Source organism: Podarcis vaucheri (genome assembly GCF_965113315.1).
Source record: "Podarcis vaucheri genome assembly, chromosome: 17".
Lineage (NCBI taxonomy): Eukaryota > Metazoa > Chordata > Lepidosauria > Squamata > Lacertidae > Podarcis > Podarcis vaucheri.
In genome coordinates, this window is record NC_138755.1 from 40,549,191 (window position 1) to 40,565,830 (window position 16,640).

At 44.4% G+C, this 16,640-nt stretch overlaps 1 protein-coding gene across 1 annotated transcript in view; it reads left to right on the forward strand.

The window, feature by feature from the left end:
- Positions 1-16,640, forward strand: part of SPAG17 (sperm associated antigen 17) — a 71,367-nt gene that overhangs the window by 34,447 nt on the left and 20,280 nt on the right. Inside the window, exons 21-34 of the mRNA XM_082206013.1 lie at positions 71-349; positions 743-854; positions 1,459-1,599; positions 2,634-2,747; positions 3,242-3,471; positions 4,136-4,253; positions 5,324-5,760; positions 6,809-6,935; positions 8,737-8,951; positions 10,757-10,901; positions 11,849-12,003; positions 12,952-13,143; positions 15,688-15,800; positions 16,196-16,326. Of these exons, the coding sequence (XP_082062139.1) occupies positions 71-349; positions 743-854; positions 1,459-1,599; positions 2,634-2,747; positions 3,242-3,471; positions 4,136-4,253; positions 5,324-5,760; positions 6,809-6,935; positions 8,737-8,951; positions 10,757-10,901; positions 11,849-12,003; positions 12,952-13,143; positions 15,688-15,800; positions 16,196-16,326 (2,509 nt within the window). The remainder of the gene's footprint in view (positions 1-70; positions 350-742; positions 855-1,458; positions 1,600-2,633; positions 2,748-3,241; positions 3,472-4,135; positions 4,254-5,323; positions 5,761-6,808; positions 6,936-8,736; positions 8,952-10,756; positions 10,902-11,848; positions 12,004-12,951; positions 13,144-15,687; positions 15,801-16,195; positions 16,327-16,640) is intronic.

Below are 16,640 nucleotides of genomic sequence, written 5' to 3' on the forward strand. Positions count from 1 at the left end.
GTTTTCCATGCACTGCAAAGTGAAGACCATCATGTTAATTTAGGCCCTGAAGTCTTAATTGTTTGGACAGGCTTGGAAGGAAGAGCAGGAGCGGCTGTTAGAGGAAGAGCGGTTGAAAGAATTAAAAAAAGCCGAGAAGAAGGAGAAACCTGGCAAGAAAAAAGGCCAGAGCAAGGAGCAAGCAGCCTCCGATGAAGGAAAGGCATCCAAAAAGAAAACGAACAAAGAAAAAAAATCGCCGTCCAGATCACCAGAGTCGGCTAAATCACCAGACACTGAAGATCAGGCAAAGCTGGCCGGGCAAAGTAAACAAACTACCCTTCCGCAGCCACCCGTGAAAGAATATGAGGTGTGTTACTCCTATTAGGAAGATATTGCCTTTTTTCATAGGGTGCCTGTATATCTTGTCTCAAGCTTGAGCTTTTCTGCAGAGGCAAATTGTGCCTGAAGCAAATTTTACCATTCCTCAGTGTGCATTTAATATGCTCCATGGGGTGCTTCTTTTAGTGATATACGCATCAACCCCAGTTCTGACATACTTTGCATCTTTTTAATGACCCAATAACGCCTTCTTTCCCAAACCAATTTCAATTATAAAGAAATAAATTGATGCAGGAAAAAACCACACACTTCATGAGTCACAAAACAGCGGTGGAGTCGTCTTGCTGATAGAGTATTCCAGTTTTCCTTGGCTGAAAACTTCTGTCTAATTATACCTTTTCCTGCAACTGTTCTGTCCTAGTTTCTTGGATACAATATGGCTGAGAATCCCATTCAAGTTGCAGGGACTACCCGATATCTGTTCCCTACTGACGGAGGACAAATCCAGGCAGAAAGGATAACGTTTGAAAAAGGTGATTCTTTTGCACTTGGCATTTCTATGGGTTTCTAAAAATGCATTTAGAATCAGTACTGATAGATGTTTCACTGCTGAAGTAATAATAGTGTAGTGTTGCGGTTAACAGACTAAGCTATGAATCAGGAGCTCCTGATTTGAATTTTGCATCTGTCAAGAATTCACTAAGTAGCCATTGGTGAGCCATCTTCCCTTAGCCACCACGCAGCAGCAGAGCAGGCCGATCAGGCGCCTGGGGCGGCGCATGTGCCCTACGCCCAGGGACGGGGCCAGCTGGGGCAGGACGCTCCACAGGGCCTCTGAGAAGTCTGTCTGCCTTCTCCCACTCAGCCGCCCTATAGCTGAGGGCGAGGCGGTGGGCAGACTGTTTGGGGCATTGCGGAGCCCAAGCCACCGCGTCACTCCCAGGAGAGGCAGTGAATTAGAGAAGTTAATGTGGAAGCAGCTCTATCTAACCTTGGGAACCAGTGCAAACCAGTTCAGCAAATACTCTAGCAATCTGTTTTATTTAATTTTGGCCTTATTCATTCTCTGGTACCAGAAACGCAAGTCTTCGCCGACCATTTAATTCTGTTTACTATTTTTCTTTCCTTTTCTCCTAGGGGCAACTTTGGTCAAAGTGAAGGTAATAAAGGACAACCACTGTTTCTTCATTCATATCGTAGACCCCCAGAAATGCGAACAAGAGAAAGAAACTAATGAAGAAAGAGGTGACTCCCCAGGTGATCAAGAGCCAGAGCCAGGTCAGTGTCTTAGCATCAGTTGTGTATAAATAAAATGATGTGAAAAGTATGATGAGTGTTATATCACTAAAGTTTCCCTAGAAAATTAGAAAGACCAAAGCTCTAAGAAATAACCAATGTTTGCTTGTGATTCGAGAACCCGCCACCTTAGCTTGGGAATAAGAAAGACACATGGACGCAGTATTTTAGGTTAATGGGCTAGAAAAGGCCACAACTTTATTGATTACAGCATGTGAGAGGTATTGGCTTAGGCATTGGAATAACAGCAACGTTGACTCCACCCACTCAGGGAGGGGTGAGTCTAGCGGGGTTAATCACCAGTAGGGGGGCCTGCTGATGCAAATACAACTGTAAGCTCTCCCCTGATGTCACCGGGGGCCGTGCCATGGCCACCAGCCCCAGCAGAGCATCGGACAGGATCCACGACCGCCAGATTACTTTAATGGAATACTCATAAGTGAAGGGGTATGCGATGGCCACACCCTGCCCTTCCATACACCAACAACACGTTCCAATGCCTAACCGCCAATACCGGGAAAGTTGTGACAAATTGTTACGAGGTAGGCGAAAAACCAAGTGGCCGGTGCCAATTTGCCAATTTGGAAAAACTCCTACCAGGCCCCCTAGGCAACCAGGGCGACCAACCATAGGTCCATAGCAAGGTCAAGCATAAAAGGATGACTAGAGGGAAGGGTGGGTGGGTGACTCGATGAAAATCCGGCAGCGCAATGAGGGAAGGAGGGAAGGAGCGGCTAAACCACGCCCCCGGGCTTCCCACTGATAGGTGGACTGACTGGGGGGGCGTGGTGCGGCAGCAGTGATGTCAAGCAGGGGCCGAAACGCCCCCTGCTACGCGCGGGAACAGTTCCCGATCACAACACCTCCCCTCCGTGAGGAGGAGAGGACTTCTCCTAGGGAGTTGGCCAAGGATTAATGTGACCGTAGAGTCAAAAAGGCTTAGCTACGCCTAAAGAGAGAAAGCAACTCATTTTAATATTAAAAACTGGTGTTGTCTTCTTTCACTTCTTCTTTAGACAAACCATTGAAACAATCGAAAGCTGTGAGCAAGTTTGGATCATTTTCTGCAACCTTAGAAAACGAAATCCATCTCTCCTTTAGCTGCTATGGAGCATCAGGAAAAGCAGAAGGTAAAACAAGCAAAATGAAGAAATTTATCAAATCATTTTCTAAGATCTTTGCCATATCTGTTTAATTCTCATGCTGCTGCCCTCTGGACCTCTTATGGAAGAGGCACACAAAGAGGCGCCTCAGCTGTTGATCACAGGGTCTGGGTCAGTTCTTATGGGGAGTGGTGGTCCTTGAGGTATTTAAGGCTTTATGGGTCAAAACCTTGTATCTCTGGCACTTAGGACCTCGCCAGAATTGAGTCCTCAGCTGTGGCCTATCTTAGAGCTTGGCCCAAGGCCTAACCCATAAATTCAGATTGTAACCAGTGACGCAGAACAAGAGCACATCATCTCCATGTGGCCTTAGGTACCCAGTTGTACTTCAACTTTCTTCTTTTGTCTTTAAACAAACATTTTGAAAAGTAATATTTTCCCCAAGTTTGCCTAAATACACAAGAAATTTACATGTCTGTGATATTCTTCTATTTCATATAAACCATTTTGTTCCCCTGCAGAAGAAAGTGATCCCAATTTAGCGGCCATTTTGACTATCCCTTCCGTAAATGTGCCCACTTCCGCTCTGGTTACTTCGCCTGTTTCTACTCCGGCTACTACAACTACAACTACAGGAAAGACTAAGCCTTCTAAAGAAAAATCAGGCAAAAACTTACCATCTGCCAAAATGAGCTCCCGTCTCACAGTGACTGGCTCTCCAGATGACTCTTCAAAGCAAGATGAGAAAAAGGTGTTGCTGTATTTCCTACTAAGTATGGTTCCTGAGCCCTGAGGGAATGTATATCATTGCCCTAGTACATTGAGTGGTAAAGGTAAGGTAAAGGACCCCTGGATGGTTAAGTCCATTCGGAGGTGACTATGGGGTTGTGGCGCTTATCTCGTTTTCAGGCCAAGGGAGCCGGTGTTTGTCCACAGACAGCTTTCCAGGTCATGTGGCCAGCAGGACTATACCGCTACTGGCACACGGAGGATGCGGGTGGTGCTGTGGTGTAAACCACTGAGCCTCTTGGGCTTTCCAATTGGAAGGTTGGCGGTTCAAATCCCCACAACAGAGTGAGCTCCCGTTGCTCTGTCCCAGCTCCTGCCAACCTAGCAGTTTGAAAGCATGCCCGTGCAAGTAGATAAATAGGTACTGCTGTGGCAGGAAGGTAAACGGTGTTTCCGTGCTCTCTGGTTTCTGTCATGGTGTCCCGTTGCGCCAGAAGTGGTTTAGTCATGCTGGCCACATGACCCAGAAAGCTGTCTGTGGACAAACACTGGCTCCCTCGGCCTGAAAGCAAGTTGAGTGCTGCAACCCCATAGTTGCCTTTGACTGGGCTTAACCGTCCAGGGGTCCTTTACCTTTTAAAAATAGTTTTAGAAATGCTATTTTCTGTATCTCTTTCATTCTCTAGGTAGATGTAGACGAGTTGATCCAAACGCCACCTATTCCAGATATCTGTGTTTTCAATAGTTTGAATGTGTCCTGTCCCAATGGATTGGTACTAACCTTTCTTGGCCAAAAATTCACAGGTTAGTGCTGATCCTTGTTACGTGAGCACAATGTTCTTTTGCAAAAGTATTCATTTTGAAGGCATTCTGAATCCAGGTGGAGATGGGTGGGAACTGAGGGCTGATGTCTGCTGCCATATAATGCCATGATGGAGCTGGTTGGAAGGGAAGTGTTGCAGATACTTGCTGTGTATTGCTCTCCAACATCTGCTGCAACTGCATGAGAAGCGAGGGTGGAGGTGGGGGTAGAAGCAGATGTGGTAACAATAATGACATGAGGTTGGTGGGACTGCTGAATGGTATGACATATAGGTATGAAGGGAGAGCTCTGTTTTCAGCCTGAACAATCTTTTAGGGCTGTAGGCCAGGGGTGGGTGGGGCCAGGGGGAAGTGGGTGGAGCAATGGGTGTGACCCTTACCTTTGTACAATAGGTAGGAATGGAAAGATCTGTCAAGTTTTGTTGCCCCCAGTTTCTCATTTTCCCATTTTTAAATTAAATTATCCACATTTTGTAGCCATTGGCAGGTTGTTGTTGTTTTTAATCCATCACCGTTTTAGTGCAAAATTCTCCTAATAAACACATTTTAAATTCGGTTTTGACTAATGTACTGATACTTTTAGTGCCAAAATAAATATGACTGCAGCAATTGTGCATATTTAAACACAAAATGCCCTGATCATGTAGACAGAGGTGACAAATGTCTGATTTTTGAAAGAGGTGCGTAGATAAGGAGCGCAGAACTCTCTTCCACCAGTGAGTAGACTTCTTATGGCTGGGGTTGGGAGGATGTGATCTACAACTACAGAGAGGGTTTTTGCACTGTCCCCCATATGTCCATTTTTGCTATTAATCTTATATTCCCCTCACTTTTCTACATGATTTTTGTGCTTCCATGTTTAAATAAGTAGAACTCCTGCCATCCATATAGAATGGCTCTCAATCTAAATTAGGCGTAACATCTGGGCAATATCTATCTTGAAGTCATTCATTTGCCACCCTGATATTTTGGCATATATTAGTTAGCTCCATAGTTTGCAGTTGCTAATAATTATTACCTGCTAAGAGGCATCATGTTTTGATCCGTGAAAGGTGAAGAAATGGGAAACAAGGCCAAGAGTGAAGATGAAGGAAGCAAAGTAGACGAAGCAGCTAAATTGGACGAGGGCAAAACGGATGAAATGAAGACACCGGAAGCCAAAGAAGAGCAAGTGAAGGTCCATGAAACCATAGCAAGCAAGACCAAAGGAAATGAAGACAAGGCAGACGAAGTCAAGCCCCTTGATGAATCTGTGGCAGATGATGCCTTAAAGGATGAGGCCAACGAAGGCAAGGCTGAAACAGAGGAGGACCCTGCGAACAAAGCCAGGGAACCTATTTTTGAGATATTTACTAGGCAGAGTTATCCCCAAAGGGTGAAGCACTCACAGCTGCAAAAAGCGGTGAAGAACCCAATAGATCAGGAAGTGTCTAGAGTTACTACGAGACAAGGAACTGTCATAAAGTACATGCTGGATGGATCCACTCAGGTATGCTAACAAAATTCATTTGGCATTGGCTAAGATTCAGTTTTATTGTTTATTTCCTGAAGTGATGGTTACCGCAGCACAAAATCCCCCTTCTTCATTTCCCATCGGCTGTACATATTTCAATTCCTGCTTAGACTTTTATTTAACTATAACATATTCCCAAAATGCCAAGTAGAGTTACTTTTCGCTTTGTCAGCCCACAAAAAGCATTAGTTATAAATCAGTATTCCACAAATACAACTTATACCTCCTGCAGTTTTACGTGCCCAAAAGTCTGGCTGGTGATGGTAAATAAGAAAACCTCCTCAGCTGCAACATTCTGAGTTCTTTCTCTCTTTGCTCATGTAGGTACAAGTGAGTCAGGGCGCTTAGCAAATGTTCCTAGCCTTTAGGTCATTTCTTAATTCAAAATATAGCCCCTGTTAACAGTTACTTTCAGCCAGGGGTCTGTTGCTATTGTATTTCCCTATATCAGTGTTTTCCCACCCCCCAAAAAATCTTCCTGAGCTAGTTCCTCATTTATGCCACCCATATTTGAGCATTTTAGGCTGTAATCCTATTACCTGTGAGTAAGTCCCATTGGGGATGCGGGTGGCGCTGTGGGTTAAACCACAGAGCCTAGGACTTGCCGATCAGAAGGTTGGTGGTTCGAATCCCCATGACGGGGTGAGCTTCCGTTGCTCTGTCCCTGCTCCTGCCAACCTAGCAGTTCGAAAGCACATCAGAGTGCAAGTAGATAAATAGGTACCGCTCCGGCGGGAAGGTAAATGGCGTTTCCGTGCGCTGCTCTGGTTCTCCAGAACCAGAGGCTTAGTCATGCTGGCCACATGAAGCTGTATGCCGGCTCCCTCGGCCAATAAAGCAAGATGAGCGCCGCAACCCCAGAGTCAGCCACGACTGGACCTAATGGTCAGGGGTCCCTTTACCTTTACCTTTAAGTCCCACTGAGTTCATTGAGGCTTACTTCGGATTGCCCTGATAGTTCTATTTGCTGAGTGTAAATGTCATTGAATGTAAGGATTTTAACACTGGTTTTTTTCTTCCCTAGATACTGTTTGCTGATGGCACAGTGATGAGAAGCCCTGATTCTGGTCCTGTTTTACCACCTCCACCTCCTGCAAGTACACCACATACAGAGGCCACGCCTCCTCCTGATACAAGCACCAAGAAATCTAGTAGGTGGTCAGGGGGCTGAGTAATCCGAAACTTTTATTGCCTGATTCATGTTTTATGTTCCCACATACTTTACCATTTGGTCTGATATCAAGATGGCAATCACAATTCAAAATGGTATAAATCTCGCCCTTCTTTTTTTAAGCATGACTATGAGACAAATGTTGCACTCACTCTGTAGGCCTTTAGAGAGACTCTTTGCTCTCTAAGAGTGTGTGAATGAATTAATTGCTGCTCGCATTTATCCAAGGACATTCATACAACGTGAGTGTAAAGTATAGCTCTGTATTCTCTATCTCACTTTTCTGTACAATAAACCACGCTTTCATTTAGGTGTTGGATATAAGAAGTGGTAAATGGAAGTATAAACATGTATCCAAAACCAGGAAGATCAAGTATTTTTAAAAAGATTGGAGTAAATTTTTAATTTATTTAAAAGACCACTGTAAACAGTTAAAATCACTGGCAGGGATGTAATGACACTTGTAATATGGAATCAACTATGGTAACTATGGACATACAACAGATGGACAATGGTAAAAGATGCAGTAAATTTAATCTTAAATATGGAACCCACGGAGGGAGGGAAGGAGGTCTGAAGGTTCAAAAGAACCTTTTATTTTAATGTTTGAAATGGTTAAAGTTAAAATATATAAAATTGTGAAAAACCAATTAAAAAATGAAAGTATCAGCATGCATTTAGACAATGCATGTTTTTTTCTTCTAAGGAAACTATTTCTGTTCCTCTTAGGAGGGTGGTTTGGATTTTAATGTAGAGTGGGCATATATTTAATCTAGACATACACTTGTAACAACAGATGATATTGAAAGGCTGAGCTTTAATCTTTGGCAAGTGGAAGGACAGGGAAAGCCCATGCCTCAAGACCCCTTGCAAGCCTATCTCTTGCAAGTCAGTAGGGTCTCTTGAAACCTCAAGTTAAAAATGTTGAGTCAGCAGCTGACTGAGAAAGATCGTCGTGAGCATGTTCCTTAGGAGCAGCCTCAGCATTCATCTCTCTGTTCTTGGGACTAACTGTGGTATAGAGAAGACCAGTTCTGTCCTCGGACAAGGTCAGCCCAAGAGCAGCAAGGAAGAAATCATCATCATCATCATCATCATCATCATCATCTTTATTGCGGTCCAACGACCCATAAAATGGATTCAGAATAAAATACAGATTCGTACAGACAACCCCCCAGGGAAGTGTTATTTGTTTAGTCATGGGTATGCTGATATTTGATTTGTATAACTACTGAAAGAAACTTTGCCACGGCCACTGTGATATTATTGGACTTGTTGTCCAGAAGATATTTGGTATAGTAGGCTTCAGATTGACCCGGCCAATTTGCCAATAGTGGTTTAATCAATAGTTCCCTAGCTTGATCATATTGTCCACAATGCAATGAAATATGCCTCGTACCGTCGACATCCTGAGAGCATGCACACATCCTATTTTGATAAGGGATGCCTCTCAGTCTGCCATCCAGCACTTCTGATGGGAATACATTTAATCTGGCTTCGGTGAAAAGCCGCCAATATGTTGGTACAGGCAAATTTCAAAGCTATGCAGGTGTCTGAAAATTGAACCCACGGTGAATTCCTACTTCTAATGGGGAGAAATAAGTCTTCCAGACTTCAGGGTTCCTGCCTGTCATTCTGTGTAGGATTTTTCCCCGTCAGGGAAGAGGTTAATGGAAAAATAAATTTTGACCCCATAGAAGGTTGTGGTGGTGGCAGCAGTGACGATGATGATATAGTGATGTTAGTGCATTTAAGTGGTCCTGATTTTTCTTCTTCTCTAGGAAAAGGTACGAAGGGTGCTCCTGCACTAAAAGTTGAAGCAGCTGAAGTCGCTGCTCAGGATCACCTATTGGATATGGACCAATCCCCAGATGCCCTGGCAGGCACCTGGATAACCACTACCCCATTAGGCATTCAAATAGGAACCAAGGGCTCAGAGAGACTGGACCTGAAGCCCCTGCTGGCCTACCAGGCCACCGACCCAGTTACTGGAACGGTAATACTGTGTTTGTAATCTCCCATGGCATTCTCATACCTCCAAATGGCACAGTGATCACATGCTACCTTTGTTTCTCTATAGTTCTTTCATAGTAAAGCATGCAAAAATACAGTGGTGCCCCGCAAGACGAATGCCTTGCAAGACGGAAAACTCGCTAGACGAAAGAGTTTTCCGTTTTGGAGGTGCTTCGCAAAACTATTCTTTTCGTCTTGCGAGGCACCACTGTACTACATTCTTTTAATAAAAGGGTGTGAGGAGCAAGCATGCACCTCCCAAATATGTAATGCAGTCATTCCTCGGAAGTCGAACGGAATCCGTTCCGGAAGTCCATTCGACTTCCAAAACGTTCGGAAACCAAAGCGCGGTTTCTGACTGGCTGCGGGAAGCTCCTGCAGCCAATTGGAAGCCCCGTCGGACGTTCGGCTTCCAAAAAATAGTTTGCAAAGCGGAACACTCATTTCCACGTTTGTGGCGTTCGGGAGCCAAAACGTTCTAGAGCTAAGCTGTTTGAAAACCAAGGCACGACTGTAAAATGTTCTGATTTCATGTTCAGGATCAATCCACCGATAAAACGCCAGTATTCTTCTATTGGCACGTATAGGGTTTAGGGGAAGTGTAGTACCTCTGGTGGGAGACCTGTTCCATTCTTTCTTGGGTAGTTTGTCCTCCTTTGGTCCCCACCCTGCACTCAGCTCTCACCTGTGGCTCCTAGAAGCTGTCAGCATGTGATAGCGGCCACACCCTGGAAATGATTTTTACTGGCCCGCTAAACCTGGCAAGGGCAACCGATGGGTCTCAAACCCTCGGTGACTTAAGAACTTCCCCTGTATGCGAAGACAGGCTCTTGCAGATTGAGCAGATGAGACTAATAGTGGCTCCAATGGTCAAGAAGGCAGTTTCTGTCCCTGCTGCAGAGGGAAGTGGGGGGCAGATGGGGCTCGTCAACTTGGGAAGGGAGCCCAACTAGGAGAAGGAAAACTCTGATTCTAAACCTCTGCTGCCTTGCGAGATATCTTCAGGAGAAGGAAAGTCTAAGGCTAAACCAGGGGTCAGCAAACTTTTTCAGCAGGGGGGCAGTTTACTGTCCCTCAGACCTTGTGGGGGGCAGGACTATATTGGGGGGTGGGAGTGGGGAATGAACGAATTCCTATGCCCCACAAATAACCCAGAAATGTATTTTAAATAAAAGGACACATTCTGCTCATGCAAAAACATGCTGATTCCCGGACCGTCCACGGGCCGGATTTAGAAAGTGATTGGGCCGGATCCGGCCCCCGGGCCTTAGTTTGCCTACCCATGGAGTAAAGCCAGCCCAATCGCCTTCTAAATCCAGCCTGCAGAACGTCCGGGAATCAGCGTGTTTTTACATGAGTAGAATGTGCCCTTTTATTTAAAATGCTTCTCTGGGTTATTTGTGGGACATAGGAATTCGTTCATTCCCCCACCCCACCCCAAAAAATAGTCTGGCCCCCTGCTGAAAAAGTTTGCTGACCCCTGGAGTAAACCCTATACATATCCAGAGTGGAGACCCTATGATGGTTGGGTGGTGCCTGATACGCCTCCTTCCGGCAATTCCTGCAACCAAGCTAGAGCCAAACGCATTGCTCTGGACCACACCAGTGAGGCCAAGAGGGGGTCCTTATTGCCTGGGCAGACCAGGACCTCCATGCACCCTGGCCAGGCTTGTGCTCCAGGGAGGTCACTTCAGTGCTGCTGGTGTACAATTTGACTTCACCCCAGTGGCACCCTCAGTTGCCTCTTGGGAAAGATGGATGCCAACAACAAATCTCTTATTTCTCCAGGTAATGACCATAAGGGAAGATATGGTCGTTGTGGTGGAGAAAAGCGATGGTTCCATAATAGTAGATCATGCTGATGGCACCAGAATAACCACTTTCTTCCAAGAGTGTGTTGAAATGGTTGAGTCCGCTGACAGTGAAGGAACAGGTATGTGCATGGTTCTCGTATAATCCTTTCTCATTGCAAAAAAAAACAAAGGGGGGACCGTTTAAATTCCTGTGTTTTCAGTTGGCTTTAACATATTGCAGTACTTTATCATTTCCATAAGGAGAAATTCACTTACATCAATTGTAAAAGCTATTTTGAATAATTACATTCAGCTGATTTTAGTTATTCATCTTCTGAATCCTGGTGATGGACCAGAGACAAGAAAGCTGTCCTATGTTTTTGTTCTCAAAGATTAAACAGATTGAGAGTTGCATAGCTGCTGATGGTGGCGGCTGTTCCTCAATCTGCTCCCTTGTGACAGTTATTGTGATGATCAGAGAACAAAGTTATATTTGCCGCAAGCAGAATCTTCCATCTTACCTAGGGAAGCCTGAAGAACCTAATCCTTGATATAGCAAGATGGAGGCATTTAGATGATTTCTTACCAACATGCAGACCTTTTGCACCAAGAATGGTGGTTAAATAAGCAGTTGCTCTCAGTCAGGTGTTGCTGATTGCTGGTATTGCATCAGATAATACTTTTGAATCTTGAACAGAATTTAATTTATTCTTTCGTCCTGCCCAATGCACTGAATTCTGGTATTCTCTTAAAGCAGGGAGAGATTCATCATGCAGTGAACTACGTCCAAAATCCTGAAAGGTGCCAACATATCAGGGCAGAATGAGCAGAACGAGATGGTTGAAACAGCTACTGCTGTGTATAGAAACCAAATTTATTGAAGTGTATTTGTCAGAAAGTATTCAACTGGCAGAAAGTGTTATAAATCTGAGCTCCAAGGATACGATGGCAAGTTTAATCGTAAATGACAAGAGTTTGGAAGCCATCCTTGTGAGAAATAACATTGTTCTGCCACTCATCTTAGGCTTTGTCACAGTTCACAGTATAAATGCTCTTCTGAAGTTTGTTGACCTGGTTTCATTCCTAGACACCGAGCCCCAAACCACCACAAGGAAAGTAAAATGCATGCGTGTAGAAAATCCAGACTTTGCAACGATCATAACAAATTGTGAGGACAGTTCGTGTTGTGCCATCTTTGCTGATGGAACTTCGATTATATCAAAGCCGGAAGGAACATACCAAGTGAGTCTACAATTAAAAATGTATCCTATTATTATTATTTATTTTTATTAAATTTCTACATCACCACTTACCTGCTGCCTTGTGGAACTTCTTCAGGAGAGGAAAGGGCTAAGGTGTAAACCCTACACAAATCGGGAGTGGCATCCCTAAGGTGGTTGGATGCTGCCTTGTGCGCCTCTTCCTGGCAACTCTTGCAGCTGAGCCTTTCTCCTTTTTGATCGACCGGTGATTCTGGATCACAACTAGGATTGTCTTCAGAATCCCTTGATGCTCTTGCTCTCATTCTGAAAAGATATCTATCCATATTCTGCGAATAAAAATTATTTTTATACTATACTGTACTATACTATACTATACTGAAATGTTTCAATGTTTGTCCTTGAACCTTCGTACCGCACTTGCCGCCCTCTCTTGCCACACCATTGTGGCACACCCTTTGAGAACCACCAGTCTAACTCCTTGAGTTACAATGTCCATTTTGTGCCCCATTATTTCCCAAGCTCCAGATTTCCAGTTATGCTAAGTTTTATATGAAATTGATGAATGCGAGTATTCTAAAACAGCTCTAGTATTAAAACACACATTTGTGAACTGTTATTCCCGAGAGTGAAAATGTTAACAAATGGCAAGGAGGAAGAGGTACATGAAAAGTTGTTGTTGTTGTTTAGTCGTCTTAATCGTGTTCGACTCTCCATGACCCCATGAACCAGAGCATGCCTTGGAAACTCCCACTTTCTTCTCAAAGCTCCTCCTTTTTTATGTCCATGGAGTTTTCTTGGCAAAATACTGGAGTGGATTGCCAGTTCCTTCTCCAACATGAAAAGTAGTTAAGCATAAAGGGATGGACTGCAATCCATTTTCAAACTAATTCATCCTGCATTTCCATGGCACTTACATTGATTAGTAAATTTATGGGTGGCTGAATCTCCCCCTTTATTATCGTGCTAGATACTGCCCATGAACAAAGGCTGCCTCTTCGTCAATGAAAACTGTTGTGCAGTTTACTCTCCAGAGGCATTTGAAAAAAGTGGAAGTGATCTTGTATCCAATTTTGAGGATCAGCCGGCAGGGAAATACGTTATGAAACACAACTCCAGTATTGTCTGTGAGGTGACAGACCAGGCAGGAAACATTTTTAAGGTAAAATACTACAGTTTGTTCTGCAGTTCATTGTGTGGATTTGTTTTACGAGGTTTGCTTTTAAATTGGGTTGTAATTATTTAAAATATATATAGTCAATCATTTGGCTTTTAATTTATTAAGATAAATTTAAAGAGCCTTCAGCTAGTGTGCTTCCAGCTCCTCCTCTGACATGACTCTGAGAAGCTGAACATTGGAAGCGCTTTCTTCTCTTTTCACCTAACTTTGCACTTTGCACTTTGTTCAAAGCCAGAAATACTGGTCAGTGCCAACTATGGTTTATGTTTGCGTGTTTGTTTGTTTTTTAAGACAATCTGCTTTATTGGCATTTTAAAAAGTGCATCATACACATGGATCGGAACACAACACAGTTAACAAAACGTAGTTGGAGATACTTTAGGATAAAACTGTCCAGACTTCATGAGGTACGAAGATGGCTCTTAGGACCTACGGTGATGTCATTTTATGGCGTCACTCAAAAATCTTGCCACATTCTCCATAACGTCATTACTACAATTGTTGAGCAGCTGGCATGAACAGATTCCCTCTGTTAAAGAAGAAACGGGTGATTGCCAGAGCTAGAGTATCCTCTCCGTTAAGTGCAAGCTTACAATGGTATTTCCAGGAAGTGTTGTATTGGAAGTGGACACCTAGGTCAGGGGTCAGCAAACTTTTTCGGCAGGGGGCCGGTCCACTGTCCCTTAGACCTTGTGGGGGGCTGGACTATATTTTTTGCAGGGGATGAACGAATTCCTGTGCCCCACAAATAACCAAGAGATGCATTTTAAATAAAAGCACACATTCTACTCATGTAAAAACATGCTGATTCCCAGACCATCTGCGGGCCGGATCGAGAAGGCAGTTGGGCCAGATCCGGCCCCCGGGCCTTAGTTTGCCTACCCATGACCTAGGTATTTAAAGTTTTTAACCTGTTCCAACGGGTTTCCACTGATCTCCCACCTATGAGGCTCCCAAGATCTTGAGAAAACAAGCACTTTAGATTTTGCGACGTTCCGTGGTTTATGTACAGTATTTATATATTTCTTCTAGATATGTGGGATTATATGCACGGGTAAAGAGAATTTGTATGTTTTTAATTTCTTACATTTGTGTTCCTTCTATCCCTTTGTTCTAGGAAAGCATTCGTGATAATCTCCCCCCCCCCCTTTTCCCAGTGTTATCCTCACAATAATTCCTCTTATGCTGCCTGTGACTAGTCTTAGGTTTACACAGGAGGCTTCGTGGTTGAGCTGAGATTTGATGCCTTCATCTCTGTTATCAAAAGCCAGCGTTGGCCATAACACTGGCTTGGCCTATGGCAAGGAGCCACAGTGAAGTGGTTATGTGAGAAGGGTGGCATTAGAACAAGAGGGGAGTCCTCGTGCGGAGATGCTTGAATCATGTTGGTTTTGGTGCCACGTGTAATGGAACACACAACTCCGGGAACAGGCTGATCAGGCAGAAGTGTGTAGACACACACATTACACCACAGCTAGCTAGGGACATTTGGGGAAGGAGAAGGTCTCCTGGGAATGCACCGCGAGGCCAGCTCTGCTCCCTCTCTGTTTGCATTTTATACCTCTTTTTTAGGGCTCCTGTATAAGCCATGCCAGTGGCGCTGTGGGTTAAACCACAGAGCCTAGGAGTTGCTGATCAGAAGGTTGGCGGTTCAAATCCCCGTGACGGGGTGAGCTCCTGTTGCTCGGTCCCAGCTCCTGCCCACCTAGCAGTTCGAAAGCATGTCAAAGTGCAAGTAGATAAATAGGTACCACTCCGGCGGGAAGGTAAACGGCGTTTCCGTGCGCTGCTCTGGTTCACCAGAAGCGGCTTAGTCATGCAGGCCAAATGACCCGGAAGCTGTACGCCGGCTCCCTCGGCCAATATAGTGAGATGAGTGCCGCAACCCCAGAGCCGGCCACGACTGGACCTAGTGGTCAGAGGTCCGTTTACCTTTTAATAAGCCATGCCAGATTATCTGGTGAAAGCGAGAGAAAGATGAGAATGATGTCACCACTTCAGATGAAGCAATTAGAGGCTTTAAAGCAGAGTTGAGCAAAATGTTCATGAAAACATATGTTCAGCAGATGTCCCCCGCCCCCCTCCCTCTCTCTCTCTCTCTCTCTCTCTCTCTCTCTTTCTTTCTTTCTTTCTTTCTTTCTTCCTTTCTTTCTCCCCTTCTCTCTCTACATTGGTTTTGTGCAACTGGTCTCAGTTGAACACTTTTGCCCCCATTTGAAGACCATCCCAAAATATCATCCAAGGGGTGATGGGGGGCGGGGGCTTAAAGCATTACGGAAGTGTTTGAAAAACGCCGTCATTGCCCTTCAACTTAGTCTTCTTTTCATTAAATGATCCCATCCCTTTAAATTTAAATAGATGATTGTATCAGGTGAGGCTTCCAAGGAAGAGACGAGACTTGAATACAATGGAATAGGTAGTTCCTCCCTACAGATTCAGGTGGAAATAACCTCTGTATACATAATGCCAAAGATGTGAGTGCCCAGAACAATAGTTACGGCGAAATAACTTTGCTTTTTATTGCAGGTCATGGCTGATGGCAGCACCTCTGAATTCATTGCTAATATCGATGCTGATGGAAAGGAATCAGAGATCACAGACATTAAATTGCCAATCATATATGGGGAACATGCACCCAGGTAGGAAATCAGTAAATGTTGCCCATTATGTCGTTTATAGGGCCAGCTGCCATATTTTAACCAGTGCTTTTTTGGGGGTCTTTTGGATAAATGGCCTATTTACACATATATGCAACCTGAGCCAACGATTTTAACTATTGCTTGATGTTTCCTTGGTTCTCTTTTATTTCTCACCACATTTGTTGTGCCATATCTGCCCCTCCTTCGTTGTTCTACATTGCGATGATCCAAGGTGGAATGCATATGAAGTGACTGAGTCAATTTTGCATGGTTTGGAGGGAAATTTATAGTAGCCCAGTTTTGACTTTTCATTCATTCTTCTACTGTTCTGGTTTTGTTCGTTATGTACTTTGCTTGGACTTGAACTGACCAGATGTGTGGGATTGATGATTTAGATTCTTCATTGTGTATGCTGACGGCTCAGGGACTGAACTCCTCCGTACCAGGGATGCAGAGGAATACCTGACCGATGCTTATGGTGATCCAGTTACAGCAGTTATACAAGAGCCAATACAAGAATGCCCAGGTAGGAGCACAATCCTCCATTCAGATCAGTCTTGTTTTGATGATGACGACGATGATGGTGATGATAAATTTAATATTTATACCCTGCCTATCTGGCTGGGTATCCCCAGCCGCTCTGGGCAGCTCCCAACTGAATATTAAAAACATCAAACATTAAGATCTTCCCTTAACAGGATTGCTTTCAGATGTCTTCTAAAAGCCCAGATAGTTGTTTATTTCCTTGACATCTGATGGGAGGGCGTTCCACAGGGCGGGCGCCACCACTGAGAAGTCCCTCAACCTGGTTCCCTGTAACCTCACTTTGCGCTAAGTACC